The sequence below is a fragment of the Mobula birostris genome, chromosome 18 (assembly GCF_030028105.1).
Source record: "Mobula birostris isolate sMobBir1 chromosome 18, sMobBir1.hap1, whole genome shotgun sequence".
Classification (NCBI taxonomy): domain Eukaryota; kingdom Metazoa; phylum Chordata; class Chondrichthyes; order Myliobatiformes; family Myliobatidae; genus Mobula; species Mobula birostris.
In genome coordinates, this window is record NC_092387.1 from 35,731,759 (window position 1) to 35,745,987 (window position 14,229).

The window sequence follows — 14,229 nt, forward strand, 5'->3', positions numbered from 1 at the left end:
TGGGTTGAGACGTTTCAGCTGTCTTCTCAGCTGTTCAGCCGTGAAGCTCACCGTGGTGGTTTTGTGTGGGGGAGAGGTATAGTCATGAGAGCAGGGTGGGGAACTGTGAGGAGGGGTAGGAGGAGAGAGTGGAACATGTGTGGATTGGGGGCCGACAACAGATGGCTCATGTGGGGGATGGGCAGGGGTCACAGTGTCAAATCTGTTAAAGAACAGGTTAAGTTCATTGGCCCTGTCCACACTGTCCTCAGCTACTCTGTTGCTAGTTTGCCGGAACCCAGTGATGGTCCTCATCCCTCTCTAGACCTCTCTCATGTTGTTCTGCTGGAGTTTCCACTCAAGCTTCCTCCTGTACCTGTCTTTAGCCTCCCTGGTCCTGGCTTTCAGGTCCCTCTGTATTGCCCTCAGTAAGCACTTGACAGATGGACCATGATATAGGAACATCTGAAGCTATCCACTTTGAAAAGAAGAATGAGAAAGCAAATTATCATTTAAATCCAGTCAAACTGTTGCAACACAAAGAGATCTGGGATTCCTAATGCATGGCTACAAAATTGTATGTACCGTAAACACAGCAAGTAATTTGGAAGCCTAATGAAACATTGACCTTTATTGCAATGTGGAACAGCTAATTTAATAATGGAACAGGTTTCGGAGGCTGATTAGCCTATGCTCTCTCTGGTTCCCTACGTTCTTATGTATTCACAAGTTTGTTTCCAAGCTTCACATCAATGATGTGTGCAGTGTGGCGAGAAGAGCTTTTTGTGTATGGACTCCTCGCACTATAGTAGTGACGATCATCTTCACTGCTATGGGATCTTTCCAAAACAGCTGCAGCATTTTGCTGGCAGGAGCCCTGATCTGTTGCTTTTTGCTACAGGGTCACACAGATCCTGTATTTGTGGAGAAACTTTTATTTGTTTTGCCAGAGATAAATATTGGCTGCCAAGATTTATCAGTGTTACTGCCTTCCTTTAAGTTGCCTTTGGGCAGTACTTAAGTACACATATTAAGATATTATAGATGTAATGTTTCTGGGAAGTGTACATGGCATGTTCATTTTAATGAAGGTTGCAGAGGGATGGATCATAAGGTGCAAGGGATACCCTCCACTTCCCTGCTCCTCATGTCAGTCTGCATTCCTACCACAGCAGCTGAGTGCAGTACAACAAGAGTACACAATAGAAAACTGGAAAATGACTGGTCTTGAAGATGGACCCATGTTACGTGCATCAGTCTAAGGGTGTCCTCAGCTGTCCATCAACTAAGTGCAAGATTTCATGGTGGGTTACAGCTTATTGAATGTTGCACAGTTTGAAAAGCAACATGGAAGCTCAGGGCCTAAGGGCCATGAAGCAGGAAGTAACCACCATGAGTTTTTGGACAATTTCATTATGTTTTACAGGACACATTAATATTAGCTCTCAACACAATATGATATAAAGTAATGATTTCAGATGTAATATAAAGACCAAATGAATCTTTTGACAGTGCAATTTGTCAGTCAAGCATTCCCATTTAAAATTGAGGTGTGTCAGATATCACTTAGAATCCCTTTTTTTTCATAAATGGAACAAATGTCAAGCGAAGAAACCTGCTTGTAACAACCCTGCTCATTTGTTGACAATTTATGGTGAGGGAGGAAATAACATTAACATTTTCTTATTAAGTATATGCGAGTCAAGCGTACTGCAGAAAATGGCTGATGTTTTATCAAGTGAGAAGTGTCTTTATTATTGGTGGACAAGTGCCTTAGGTTTCCTTTGAAAATGAAACATGCTACAGAAACACTGGATAATCCAGGGATTTGTACTAAGTACTGGATTTGTGCTCTGCTGGGTTTCTAATAGAGGAAGCTCATACAGGAAGTCATTGCCTAATTGCTAGGAAATTTATTTTTCTCCACACACAGCCACTTCCTGAGTACAACATAACCAACAGCTCTTGGGGAGGATACAATATGTTTTATTATATCAATTTCAAAACTTGAATGAAACATTAATCACTTGGGGGAAACCAATATTTTAGCATAACAATGTTACTTAAGCACTCTGATGTACAGACATTGAAAGCTAGTGCAATTGTACCCTTTAGTACAATTGGATAAAACCAGTTACACACAATATATTTACACCAACAGACATTATCTAGTCAGTTTAGACATTGTCCATCTGATCTCTGCTTGTTTTGTTTTGTACATTATAAAATTCTCCCAAAGGCAGACATTTTTTTAAAAAAAACTTCCAAGCATTTATAAGCTGGGACCATGTTGAATTCAGCAAATCACAAAATCAGAAGATCTGGGCCAGCAATTTAAGATGCAGTGTAAAACACTTTGAATTAGTATCTCTATCAATTTATTTGTGTTCTCCTGAGATAATTTGGAATATTACAACAGTAGTTGTGGTATTTCTATGAGAATTTTATGTAAGGTTATTGTGGAGTTCCACTAGGGCTGTCACCAAATTTATCTTTGTCATTTTGGGTTGTTGACAATGCTGGCGTGTATCTAACCAGATAAGGTAATTCCCTGATCATGTCTGTAATAGTGTGCTTGATTGATCATGTGTGAACTGGAATGACAGACTCTGATAGTAATAAAGGGCCACTTGTACATGGTTAGTTTTGTGCTTCTGCTTGTTGAACAAAAATGCCTGCATAGTTGATGTTTGCCAGATGATTGGGTTCAATTACTTTGCTGAAGTTGTATCATTAGTGGGGTCAGATCTGCTTTCCAGGAGTTTAATTAAAACTGAAATGTTAGTGGTTCAGCCAAGTTATTCTGAGGGGAATACAATCTATTCTTATGTATAGACATGCAAAGATTCAATAGCTTTTTATAACTTCTGACAATGTAAAATTCTGTTTTTGATTTTCTCTTTAGTTATCCCACTCTTTAGTTGATTCAGTTTATCACTGTATCACTAAATCATTATAAAAACACTCTCTACCTTCCATACCCATAGGGTAGCATCACCTCTGTTTCTGTTTCGTATCAATTTATATCTTGAGTTTTGGTTAATAAGATTATCTAATAGTAATAAAAATGTCAGATATTTCTGAATGGTTCAGGGTGACAGCAAGGTTGGATTGAATAGATTGCTGTGAGATTGAGTCCAAGAAGCTCAAGTTGTTGTTAAGGTTCCCAGAGTGTTCCTTCCAGTGGGAACTGTCTCCCAATATCAAGAGTTCTCACTGGGATTGGGTTGTGCATTGTGTTTGAAGTGGTTAAAGCAGATGAGTTAGTGCTAGGTCAATTAGGCCAGCATTTATTGATGCCTTCCATGGGGCAGGTGATAAAAATGTCTTTGTGGTCCCTCACTCAGATGATATGAGTTGCCAATGCTTATGAGAGTAGGATTGTGTGTTAGTCCTCTGAAGAAACAGGTGTTTATGGTCTGCAGCCTGCTCCAATCATTTTGTCAAAAAAAGGACCCTGTTAGAGTTCGCTGCCTTTTACCTCCCACACAGACATTGAATTGCCCAGGAGGGTCAGTTTATTTGCTTTTGTGTATGGACCAGGAATTTTTTAAAACTTGGATTGGAAGTTGTCCTTGGTCTCATCTGAGACTTTCAGAGTTAGTTGGAATGCTTTGATGACTGCAGTGTATTGGTTCTATGGTTGAGTGAGCCAAAGGTCATAAGTGTTTGTAAATGCTACAGTGAGAATGGATCATGGCACTACTTCAATAAGAGCTGGGGAGTTTTCAGTTCTCTGGCCAATATTTATGTCGCTTCTGCTAGCTAAAACAAATGCTCTGATGAGTAATGCCATTGTTGTTTGTGTGACCTTAAACTATATGCAAGTTGGTTTCAACATTCTGTATGTTACAACAATGACCCTTAAGGATAAGATCCAGTCACATCTGGAAAAGCATAGACATATTAGTGATAGTCGGCATGACTGTAGGTGGGCAAGGTCAAACAAACTTAACTGAGTTTTCTGAGATGATAAAGAGGAAGATTAGGGTCAGGTAGAGAATGTTGCATAAATGGATGTTGGCAAAGCATTGAATAAGGTCACTCGTGGTAGGCTGATCCGGAAGATTAAGGGACAGTGATTTGATAGAATGGATCTTGGAAGCATAGATGGAGAAATGTCAGATGGAGTTTAATCTGAGAAGTATGAGGTGTTGCTCTTTGTGACATCAAATGCAAGTGGAAAGTATACAGTAAATGGCAGGGCCCTCAGGAGCATTGATATGCTGAGGGTTCATGAGATGCAAATCCATAGCTTCTCTGTGGCACCACAACTAGATAGAGTGAAAAGAATGAAATGCATGTCTTTGTCAGTCAAGGTGTTGTTTATAAAAGTTGGGAAGTCATGTTACAGCTGTATAAAACTTTAAGGCCAATTTGAAGCATTGTGTACAGTTCTGGTATTTTAGGAAGGTTGTGAAAGTGTTTGAAAGGGTGCAGAAGTGTTTCACTAGGAAGTTGTCTACATTGGAGAATTATTGGCATAAGGAGAAGTTGGACAAACTTGGATTATTTTCTCTGGAATTGGTTTATTATTGTTATATGTACCAAGATACAGTGAAAGCTTGTCTTGCAAACTGTTCATACAGATCAGTTATATGGTGCATTGAGTAGTACAAGGTAAAACAATAACAGTGTAGAATAAGTTGTTACTGCCGCTGTGAATGTGCAGTGCAAATAGACAATAAGATGGAAGATCATAATAAAGTAGATTGTAAGGTCGAATCTATCTTATTATACAAAGAACCATTCAATAGTTTTATAACAGTATGATTGCAGCTGCCCTTGAACTTAATGGTTGTGCTTTGAGCTTTTGCATCTTCTGCACAATGGGAGAGGGGAGAAGAGAGAATGTTCAGAGTGGGTGGGATCTTTGATTATACTAGCTGGTTTACCAAGGCAGTGAGAAGAGTAGAAAAGGGTTCATGGAGGGGAAGCTAGTTTCAATGATGTGCTGAGCTGGGCCCACAATTCTACAGTTTCTTAGAGTCACCAGCAGACCAGTTACCATACCAATCCATGATGCATCTGGATAGAGTGCTTTCTGTGGTACATTGATTTAAAAAATTCTAAGAGTTGAAGAGCACATGCCAAATTTCTTTAGCCTCTTGAGGAAGTAGAGGTATTGGTGAGCTTTCTTGATCATGGCTTCTACATGGTTGCACCAGAACAGGTCTAGTAACTTGAAGCACTCAACTTTAGCACTGTTGATGTGCACAGTGTTTGGGTTACCATTAAAGATAAGGGATGCTTCGGAATGCTGTGTCATCCAAGTAGGATGGTGGAATGGTGGAACTGGGAGAAGATTTTAGAGAATGCTGGGGGAAAGGTTTTGTGATAGATACTGTGGTAGATCAAGGTCTTTTTCGGCAGGAGATGGAGAGAGAAGAAGCTTGAGAGAACAGGCAATAGGATTCAGTCAGGCCGGAATGTGTGGTCTGATGGAGCCCAAGAGGGGGAATTCTACTGGGGATTGGTGAATAGGAGTTGGTGCCATGAGTACATCAGACACATCAGCGCTTGGAAGCTCTGAGCTCCAACCTGTGCAGGTTTGACTGGTTAATTCTCATGGGCCCTTTTGTTTTTTTTCTTTTTCTTTAATAACTGTTTGGTTAAGTTAACATTTATAAATACATTTACTTTATAGTTTTATGCAATGTATGGTCTGTTATTTCTTGCCGACAGGTGATTGCATGGGAGCAGTAAATTACATAGTATTCACACAGATCGGGGTTCAGGTGGGTGAGACATCGCAACCTCACGGGTTTGGTGGGATCCTAGTCATAGCAACTCTAGACATATGGTGTCTCAGAAAGGGGGTTTTCACACTGCTGATTCCAGTGGCTGTTAGTGAGGGGCTAATGAGCTGAATCTCTAGAGATGCCCAGTAAAAAGGGGTTTAATTGTGGGGACTATTGTCCTGGATTGAATTCATAGAAACATAGAAAACCTACAGCACGATACAGGCCCTTTGGCCCACAAAGCTGTGCTGAACATGTCCTTACCTTACAAATTACCTAGTGTTACCAATAACCCTCTATTTTTCTCAGCTCCATGTACCTGTCCAGGAGTCTCTTAAAAGACCCTATCATATCTGCCTCCACCACCGTCACCGGCAGCCCATTCCACGCACTCACCACTCTCTGCATAAAAAACAACAACAACTTCCTGACATCTACTCTGTACCTACTGCCAAGCATCTTAGAACTATGCCCTCTCGTGCTAGCCATTCTAGCCCTGGGAAAAAGCCTCTGACTATCCACATGATCAATGCCTCTCATCATCTTATACACCTCTATCAGGTCACCTCTCATCCTACATCACCCCAAGGAAAAAAGGCCGAGTTCACTCAACCTATTCTCATAAGGCATGCTTCCCAATCCAGGCAACATCCTGGTTTCCACGTCTTTCTTATAGTGAGGCGACCAGAATTGAGCACAGTACTCCAAGTGGGGTCTGACCAGGGTCCTATACAGCTGTAGCATTACCTCTCGGCTCTTAAACTCAGTCCCATGACTGGTGAAGGCCAATGCATCGTATGTCTTCTTAACCACAGAGTCAACCTGTGCAGCAGCTTTGAGTGTCCTATGGACTCGGACCCCAAGATCCCTCTGATCCTCCACACTGCCAAGAGTCTTACCATTAATACTATATTCTGCCATTTGAGTTCATTGAATACTGTGTAATTGCTCTAAGAATTGATTAAGTGGGTTTGTGTTTAAGCCTGTGTTAAACTATTTGTTCAGGAAAGTGATTAAGATATGTGGTTATGGAAGTCTCGGGGATTAAACATTGGTGCAATTCAAACAGATAGCAGTCTGCAAACCATGGCCTGAGAGGATTGTCGAAATTCTCATCCCATTAAACACTTCTTAGTTTATACTTGAAGAGCATTGAGTTGCAAGACTATGAACTTGTTGCTGGAAGATGAGATTAGACTCGTAGGTTTTTTGATGGGCATGATGAGCCAGATTTCCTATCATGTGAAATCAAGTGTGGTCTTTTAGACCATCAAGTTATTGCCAGCAGTCATATCAGTGGCATTTGCCTTTTTCTTCCCCAAAGCCCTGCAAATCATTCTCTGTTGTGCCTATACAATTCCTGAGTGTCAATTTCTTTCTTTCTTTAATTATTGTAATACTTTGCATCTAAACCCCACTGATCGGTGGTTGAGAGTACAACCTTACACTCCTTTTAAAACATTTTCTATTTTCCAGACCTCTAATCACTCTCAGCCACCTCACCCACTGACGCTCTCATATCTAGGAAAGGTCGGAAGATTATGATGTTCTCCTACAATCAGCACTTTCCACTCTCCTTTAGGAATTTTCAGTGCACTTAATGCATGTCCCACCTTTTTAGCATCTTTTTATCAATTTTCATCCTAACTATCTCTTTCACTGAGATTTTAGTATAGAAGATTGAGCTAGAATATCAAAAACGATCTCAGAATGCCACAGAAATGATCTATTCTTTCCTATTTCTTTTCAATATATTTGACAACATAGAACTTTTGGTATGAAGTGGTCTGTTTCACAGCACTGGCTGCGTAGTATTGTTTTGATTGGCGCTGATCTCATCTTTCTAATTAGAACCTTGATATATGCAGTTCTAGGCTTATGGCTACAAAGATATAAATAACCAACCTTAACTTTAGAATAGTTTATTCACTTTAATGTTTTAACACAAGAGTTCTAGAAGATTTGCCAGCAGGTTTAGACATTTAAAAACGTCTGCTTGTGGATTACTGGATACAGTGCTTTATATGGGAAAAAAAGCTGAACCTAAAGGTCGTCACATTTTATACTGGGAAGCCGCTTAAGAAATTCTTCCTTACAATTTTGAAAAGACATTAGAACTGAAGTTGAAAATAGTTTAATGTCATTTCTAAGCTCTGTGCCTAATGGGAAGTTCAACTCCTGATTTTCCAACATGAGTTATGCTCACACTCGTGTCTTCTCCTATCATTTCGAATCTCCCCCTCCCACTTTCAAATCTCTTACTATCTCTTCTTTCAATTAGTCCTGACGAAGGGTCTTGGCCTGAAACGTCGACTGCACCTCTTCCTATAGATGCTGCCTGGCCTGCTGCGTTCACCAGCATTTTTTGTGTGTGTTACTTGAATTTCCAGCATCTGCAGATTTCCTTTTGTTTACTCCTTTACCAGATGTTCGTTCTGCAACTTCAGTCTAACTGTACACTACCCACACTTAGAATCAACCATTCCTTGCACCTCCAACTTTCTGCACTCAAATCTACTTCCATTTGGAATTATTCTGCACCTAACACTGCTCTTGCTAGATGTCATGTATGTGAATGTCATTGTGTCTTATGAAGACATGAGGGATATCACAGGCAGCCGTTGAGAGTTTGCAGATACCTTTGCCCATAGCATTATTGAGGAGCAATGTTTATATGACTAAACTTCACCAAATCCGTCTCACTGAGATATGTCATCACATTTATGCTGAACTACACAAATAATAGTGAAATATTAACTGTTTTGCCTTTGAAAGTCAAATTTGTGGCCACTCACCTGAATTCTGGAATGATCCCAAATTGAGGAAGCTTTTGATTACTGCCACATCTTAGTGTGCTGTGTGCTGCTGCCTTAGGGAGGTCACTCAAACATTAAGGAAGGGTAAAAAGGTCGGGTATCCTTTTGCCCACAGGAGTAGGTGAAACAGGCATAGGGGATTTGCCTAATATTGCAGCCCTCTCCATATTGATGACATTCAAAGACTTGATGTCATTCTTTGAAAAATCTAATTCACCTGAAGTGCATGGCTATACTGGTTGAGGATCTCAAAGGCCCTGCACAAAGAACAAGGTTTCTGTGTAATGTTTGCTACTAGCTGAGTTTTTTGGGAAATTTTTTCATCATTTTGCAGTATTTGTCCTTGACACATTCGCTCTCCCCAAGAGCTAGAAGTGCGTTGCTTGGATTATGTATGCATCCCTTTGGCAACTGCATCCAGGGTTGCAGCTGCAAGGCTGAATACAAGCAACTGTTAGATCTTACAATACGTAGTGCACTAATGTGTTCTGGAACTGACAGTTCCAAGGAGTTACATAGAGAAATACTACAGAGTTATTCTGGAACATTGTGGCTGAAGATCATGATCATTACAGGATTTTTTTTAAAAAAGCTTTTCCATTTATATACATAGACACAAGGGATTCTGCAGATGTTAGAAATCTTCAACACACAGAGTACTTGAGGAACTCAGAGGGTTAGGCAACATCTATGGAGGGAAATGAACAGCCCTGATGAGGGGATTTCGATGCTGCCTGACCTGTTGAGTTCCTCCAGAGTCTGTGTAGGTTTATACACAGCTTGTTTTAATTTAATTAGGAAGTAGGCAAGAAACTCTGACCAGCAATTCCTGCTGCTTTCGTGTTGCTGAATTCACTTTCATACCTTTTTTCACATTTTCAAGTTAATTGTACTACTCTTTTATTTACCCTAGTCCATCAAGACCTTTATCAAACTCTTACTTTGTAGATAATCAAATCTTCCTTTAAGCCTCTGAGCAATATCCCTGATTAATTGTATGCCTAATCAATTTCAGCAGCCAGTAGCAAATGATCAAGACTTTCAGGCTCCAATACTACTTCCTTGTGAAGAAGCAACTTGATGAGCCTTAATGGTTTTTCATGGCACTGACATTAGCAACACAAAAACAATGAAAGTACATTGTCAAATCTTCTCATTCCAATATGGGCAATGATTTATTACTCCAAGTACTTCCTATTGTATTTGTAATGGTGAAGTGGTTTCGTAGTTCATGTTGCATGTATCTATTTAATATATGCCACATCCACAACCCTCCCCCCACCTCCCCGTTCTGTTGCGGATTTGAAAGGCGATTTTGAAAATAATTTGCAGCAACATTTTAATCTTTCATATTTTAAGTCTGCAATTTACAAATAACCCTATGGGAAGTGATTGTTCTAGGATTGTTCCGATTTCAACAATGAAAGGAAACAATTAGTTTGAGTTGCTTGTTTAACTTCCTGCCTGTTAATAGTTGCCAAGAATGTTCAGACCAATATGTGTAAATTTCCAACTACTTGTAATATTTTCCAGTATTTAAGAAAATATTGATAAGTACCACTGAATCTGTATGTGTTTTATTATTGCAAATAAGTTACTGCAATGAAGTATCAAAAGTTTTTGACCCATCTGATATTTGTCTTGTGTTTGGAATTTAGCAAAAGGCTGATATATTATCAGTCCTGATGAAAGGTCTTGCCGAAACATTGACTATACTCTTTTCCACAGATGCTGCCTGGCCTGCTGAGTTCCTCCAGCATTTTGTGTGTGTTGTTTAGATTTCCAGCGTCTGCATATTTTCTCTTGAATGTGATATATTATCACTTGTCTTGATATTTGTTCTCTGGATGATGCCAGCATCATTTATTGCACATTTGTCCCTGGAGCATTGAGATCATGGGGCTGAGAATTATAGAATTATTGAAAGAAGAGGCAGATTCCAATTTTTCTGAATTAACAGCTTCCAGTTTTCCTGAACTAACAGCAAATAAATTATTCAATTTCCTAACCCATTGCTACCAGCGGTTGGATCAGTGAGTGACAGTAACAAAGACATAGCCTGGATTTTGGTGACAGTTCCATCAGGACTGCAGTGGTCCCAAATATACGATCTAAGCTTTCCTGCAGTCTTCCAGCTATATTGCGTCACCAGACTGCAGGTCAGGTCCAACAGCTGTACAGAAACTCGAAGATTGCACAGCTTTAATGCAGCAGAATCTATATTGGATTCACAAGCCCATCATATGAATGGAGAATGTAAAGTTTCAAGGAGGAAAAGTAAATAGAAGGGAGATTGTGACTTTTTTCATTATTTATGTTTAATTATTTAGAAGTATCCAAATGTTTTAATTTCATTTTAATATTTTTAAAATATGTGCCACTTTTCAAAACACATTGACAGCTTTGGATTCCGATTATGTCATTGGAAGCTCTGTTTCTGCTCAGGATTGTGTTGCTCAGCGCTATTACCTTCCCAGATCTGAGGAAGCTTGAGTTCACAGTAATGCAGAGCGTTGGCAGATGACCTCACTTGGTAAAACCAAGGCCATTGAATATAAGCTAAGGCAGCCAGTTTTATGAATAGTAAAAGTTATGCTCATTGGTTTAACTTTCACAATATCACCGGACCTCAATAACCATTTCTGTTTTTTTCATCTTTCAAGGTCAGAATCCTGACAACATGTTAATGGGAACAGGCATGAAGACAAATGGTGTTACAGTGGCACCTGAAGATGCAGAGCCAAGGCTTCATTGTTATTGTTCAGGTCACTGTGCAACTGAGGAAGGCAACAACACATGCAAGTAAGTTACTATTGTGCACTGGATAGTTTCCACAGTGCAATAGCTATAAATTGTCAGCAAGATGGATTGATTTAATACAAGTTATTGTCAACATGTATATGCAATGCTGCTCTTAGACTTTTTGTCATCTTGATATTGATGTTTAGCCAGGGTAAATAAAATCTAGTATCTTTCCATTAATTTATATTAATGTTATAACACATTTCTAACTCTTATTTGTGGGTTAATGAAATCTAATCAATGTTAAACAAGCAGTAAGTGAAGCAAATACACTTGAAGTTCATAGATAAGTTCTGGCTGCACAATTTAATCATTGCTGTAGTTGTGGTCTGTGGTTCTCCTGTCTCAGTTCTTGTTTAATTGAAAATGCATTCCTATTACCTCACAATGTCAATAAGTTATTTTGAGCATTTTTGCTGGCAGTTGCTAATTTTAGCCCCTGTTATGGCAGTAAGAGTTGACAGTGCCCTTATGTCAATAAATTTTATTGTAGTTATACAGATTTAAAAATTACTACTTTGACTTGTTGTAACTGCAGTAAGACATCTAAACATATGTCTGATATAGGCCTTGGTAGTTTTCTGCAGATTACGAAACAGTCTATATATAGTAGGCTGTTTGGTAAACACATGAATAATCTTCTTTATAGTTATTGCAGCAAGGTTATTTAGGTGCTAGCAATGCTGGCATGTGTTTTAATTTCTTGGGTTAAGTAGAGAATATTGCAGAACAGAGGCTTTGTGTCCAGATTGCAGATCTTTTTAACAACTCCTTAGTTTGACACATCCTGCTTTCATTATAGCTTAATGGAATGTAAACTCTCGTCTTATTTTAGCCATCCCACATTAGTGATGGAGTTTTCAACCAATGAATTTTAACATCAGAAATTATCTTACTTAATTGTCCTTCTCACCACATCGCTGCAGATATGGATTAGTTTAATTCAGCAAGTCTGAAAGAAGATTTATTTTTGGCGGTGTTGATTTCCCCCTCAAGAAATCTGATCTGAGATTACATCTGTTATGAATCAAAATTAGTATCAGAAGGAAAGGAAGGAATGAGAGGAACAGTAATGTGTAATATTTACTCCTGTGGCAGAGCATTTATGTTGTGACAAAAATAGCAATGCGATTTCCCTTACTGAGCTCCTCAAGCATTTATTGCAGCTGTACCATTATTGCAGATATTCCTGAAGTAGTCATAAATGAAGCAAGTGTGATTCCTCCAAAGCATGAAGCAAGTTTCTTAGAATTGGCATTATCAGATGTTTTCATAGGCCACATCTCATTTGGAAGCAATCTGTTTCCATACTCATTTCTGAATTTCTTCTGTTATGCTTGATATTTAGAAGCTTTTGACATAGTTATCATGGAAATGACCAAGAGCTATGCTTGGCTCAGGGTTAGTATAATACAAGAGAGACACAAGACTTCAGATGACCCTACTCAGCACACTCTAGCAGTTGCCTCAATCTTCGTCCTCCCCCTCTCTCCACCTGGCTCCATTTGTCTATTTTTTTTGTCTGCTTCCATCAATCACCCACCTGCCTCTGTCTTCCAACTCCACCCTTACCCCTTCCCCACGAGCTCACTTGTCCATCATCTTTCACACCCCTCCTCTGTCCATCAATCTCTCCTGTCTCAGCTCGTTTCTTTATCCTGGCCATCTTCCTTTTCCATCTCATTTCTGATGCAGGGTCTCAGCCTGAAATATCAACAGTCAACACCCCTCCTCCATTCCCCAGATACTTCTGGACCCACTGAGTTCCTCTAGCAATTTTGTTTGTTCCAGAAAATGCAAATAATTGTAAGCTATCCTTTTGACTACTCTTTTGCCGTGTACCCCTGTTATTGCTACAAAATCTGTTTGTTTATTTTAATTTTTTTAGAACTAATTTGTGTTGTTTTTTTTTACCAGTCAGAATTATGCTTCCTTACTGTAAAGCTGTAACAAATCCCACTGCCAACCTTGTCCATTATCTATCTTCAACTACTATAGGACAGGATATTGGCCAAACAAATCACAAATTGTAGTTTAATAGTGGCCTATAGAATTCCTTTTGCACTGTAGTCACTATCTCATTGACTGATTTATTTTTGTAATACAGAACAAATGGAAATTGCTTTGCCATCATTGAAGAGGATGAAAATGGAGAAATTACCCTTGGTTCTGGCTGCATGAGGTTAGAAGGAGCAGATTTCCAGTGCAAGGTAAGGTTGACACTAGCCAATGATTTGACTACAGCATTGTATTACAAAATACGTTACTTTCATACTTGTGTACATTGTGATTAGCTGGTTTGATCTGTAGTTTTAATTCCAGTTATACTTTCATTAAAGCAGGATTAATAACATATGGATGCTATAGTTTATTTCATATGCATGCTTGCATTGAATTAGCTTAACTTAACATAAATCATTAATTAGTCCAATGTTCCCACACCTTCACATGCACTGATAACTACTGGTCTGGTCAGTTGATTTGCTCTGTCATATTCATATGCATGGCCTCAAATTGCCCACATAGATTCAAACCTTACTACAAAAAAATGCAAAAATTCTGACTAATGTGCAGTTGCAAGGGTCATTATTGGGTCTCAGCTGTTTATTATTTATATTACTGATTTGGATGAAATAATCAAATGTAATATCCCAGGGATCTCCCACCTGGCACTTATCCCTGTAAGCGCAAGTGCTACACCTGTCCCTACACCACCTCTCTTGCCACCATTCAGGGCCCCAAACAGTACTTCTAAGTGAGGCAACACTTAACTTGTGAGTCTGTTGGGGTCATCTATTGCATCCGGTGCTCCCGGTGTGGCCTCCTCTACATCGGTGATACCCGACGCAGATTGGGGGACCGCTTCGTCGAGCACCTCTGCTCCATCCGCC

The 14,229-nt window shown here is 39.4% G+C and overlaps 1 protein-coding gene across 2 annotated transcripts in view; it reads left to right on the forward strand.

Moving 5' to 3' along the window:
- The window catches only part of bmpr1aa (bone morphogenetic protein receptor, type IAa), a 273,301-nt gene that overhangs the window by 201,632 nt on the left and 57,440 nt on the right, over window positions 1-14,229 (forward strand). For both annotated transcript variants that reach the window (XM_072282486.1, XM_072282487.1), the window contains 2 exons: window positions 11,200-11,338; window positions 13,446-13,548. In XM_072282486.1, the coding sequence (XP_072138587.1) occupies window positions 11,200-11,338; window positions 13,446-13,548 (242 nt within the window). The remainder of the gene's footprint in view (window positions 1-11,199; window positions 11,339-13,445; window positions 13,549-14,229) is intronic.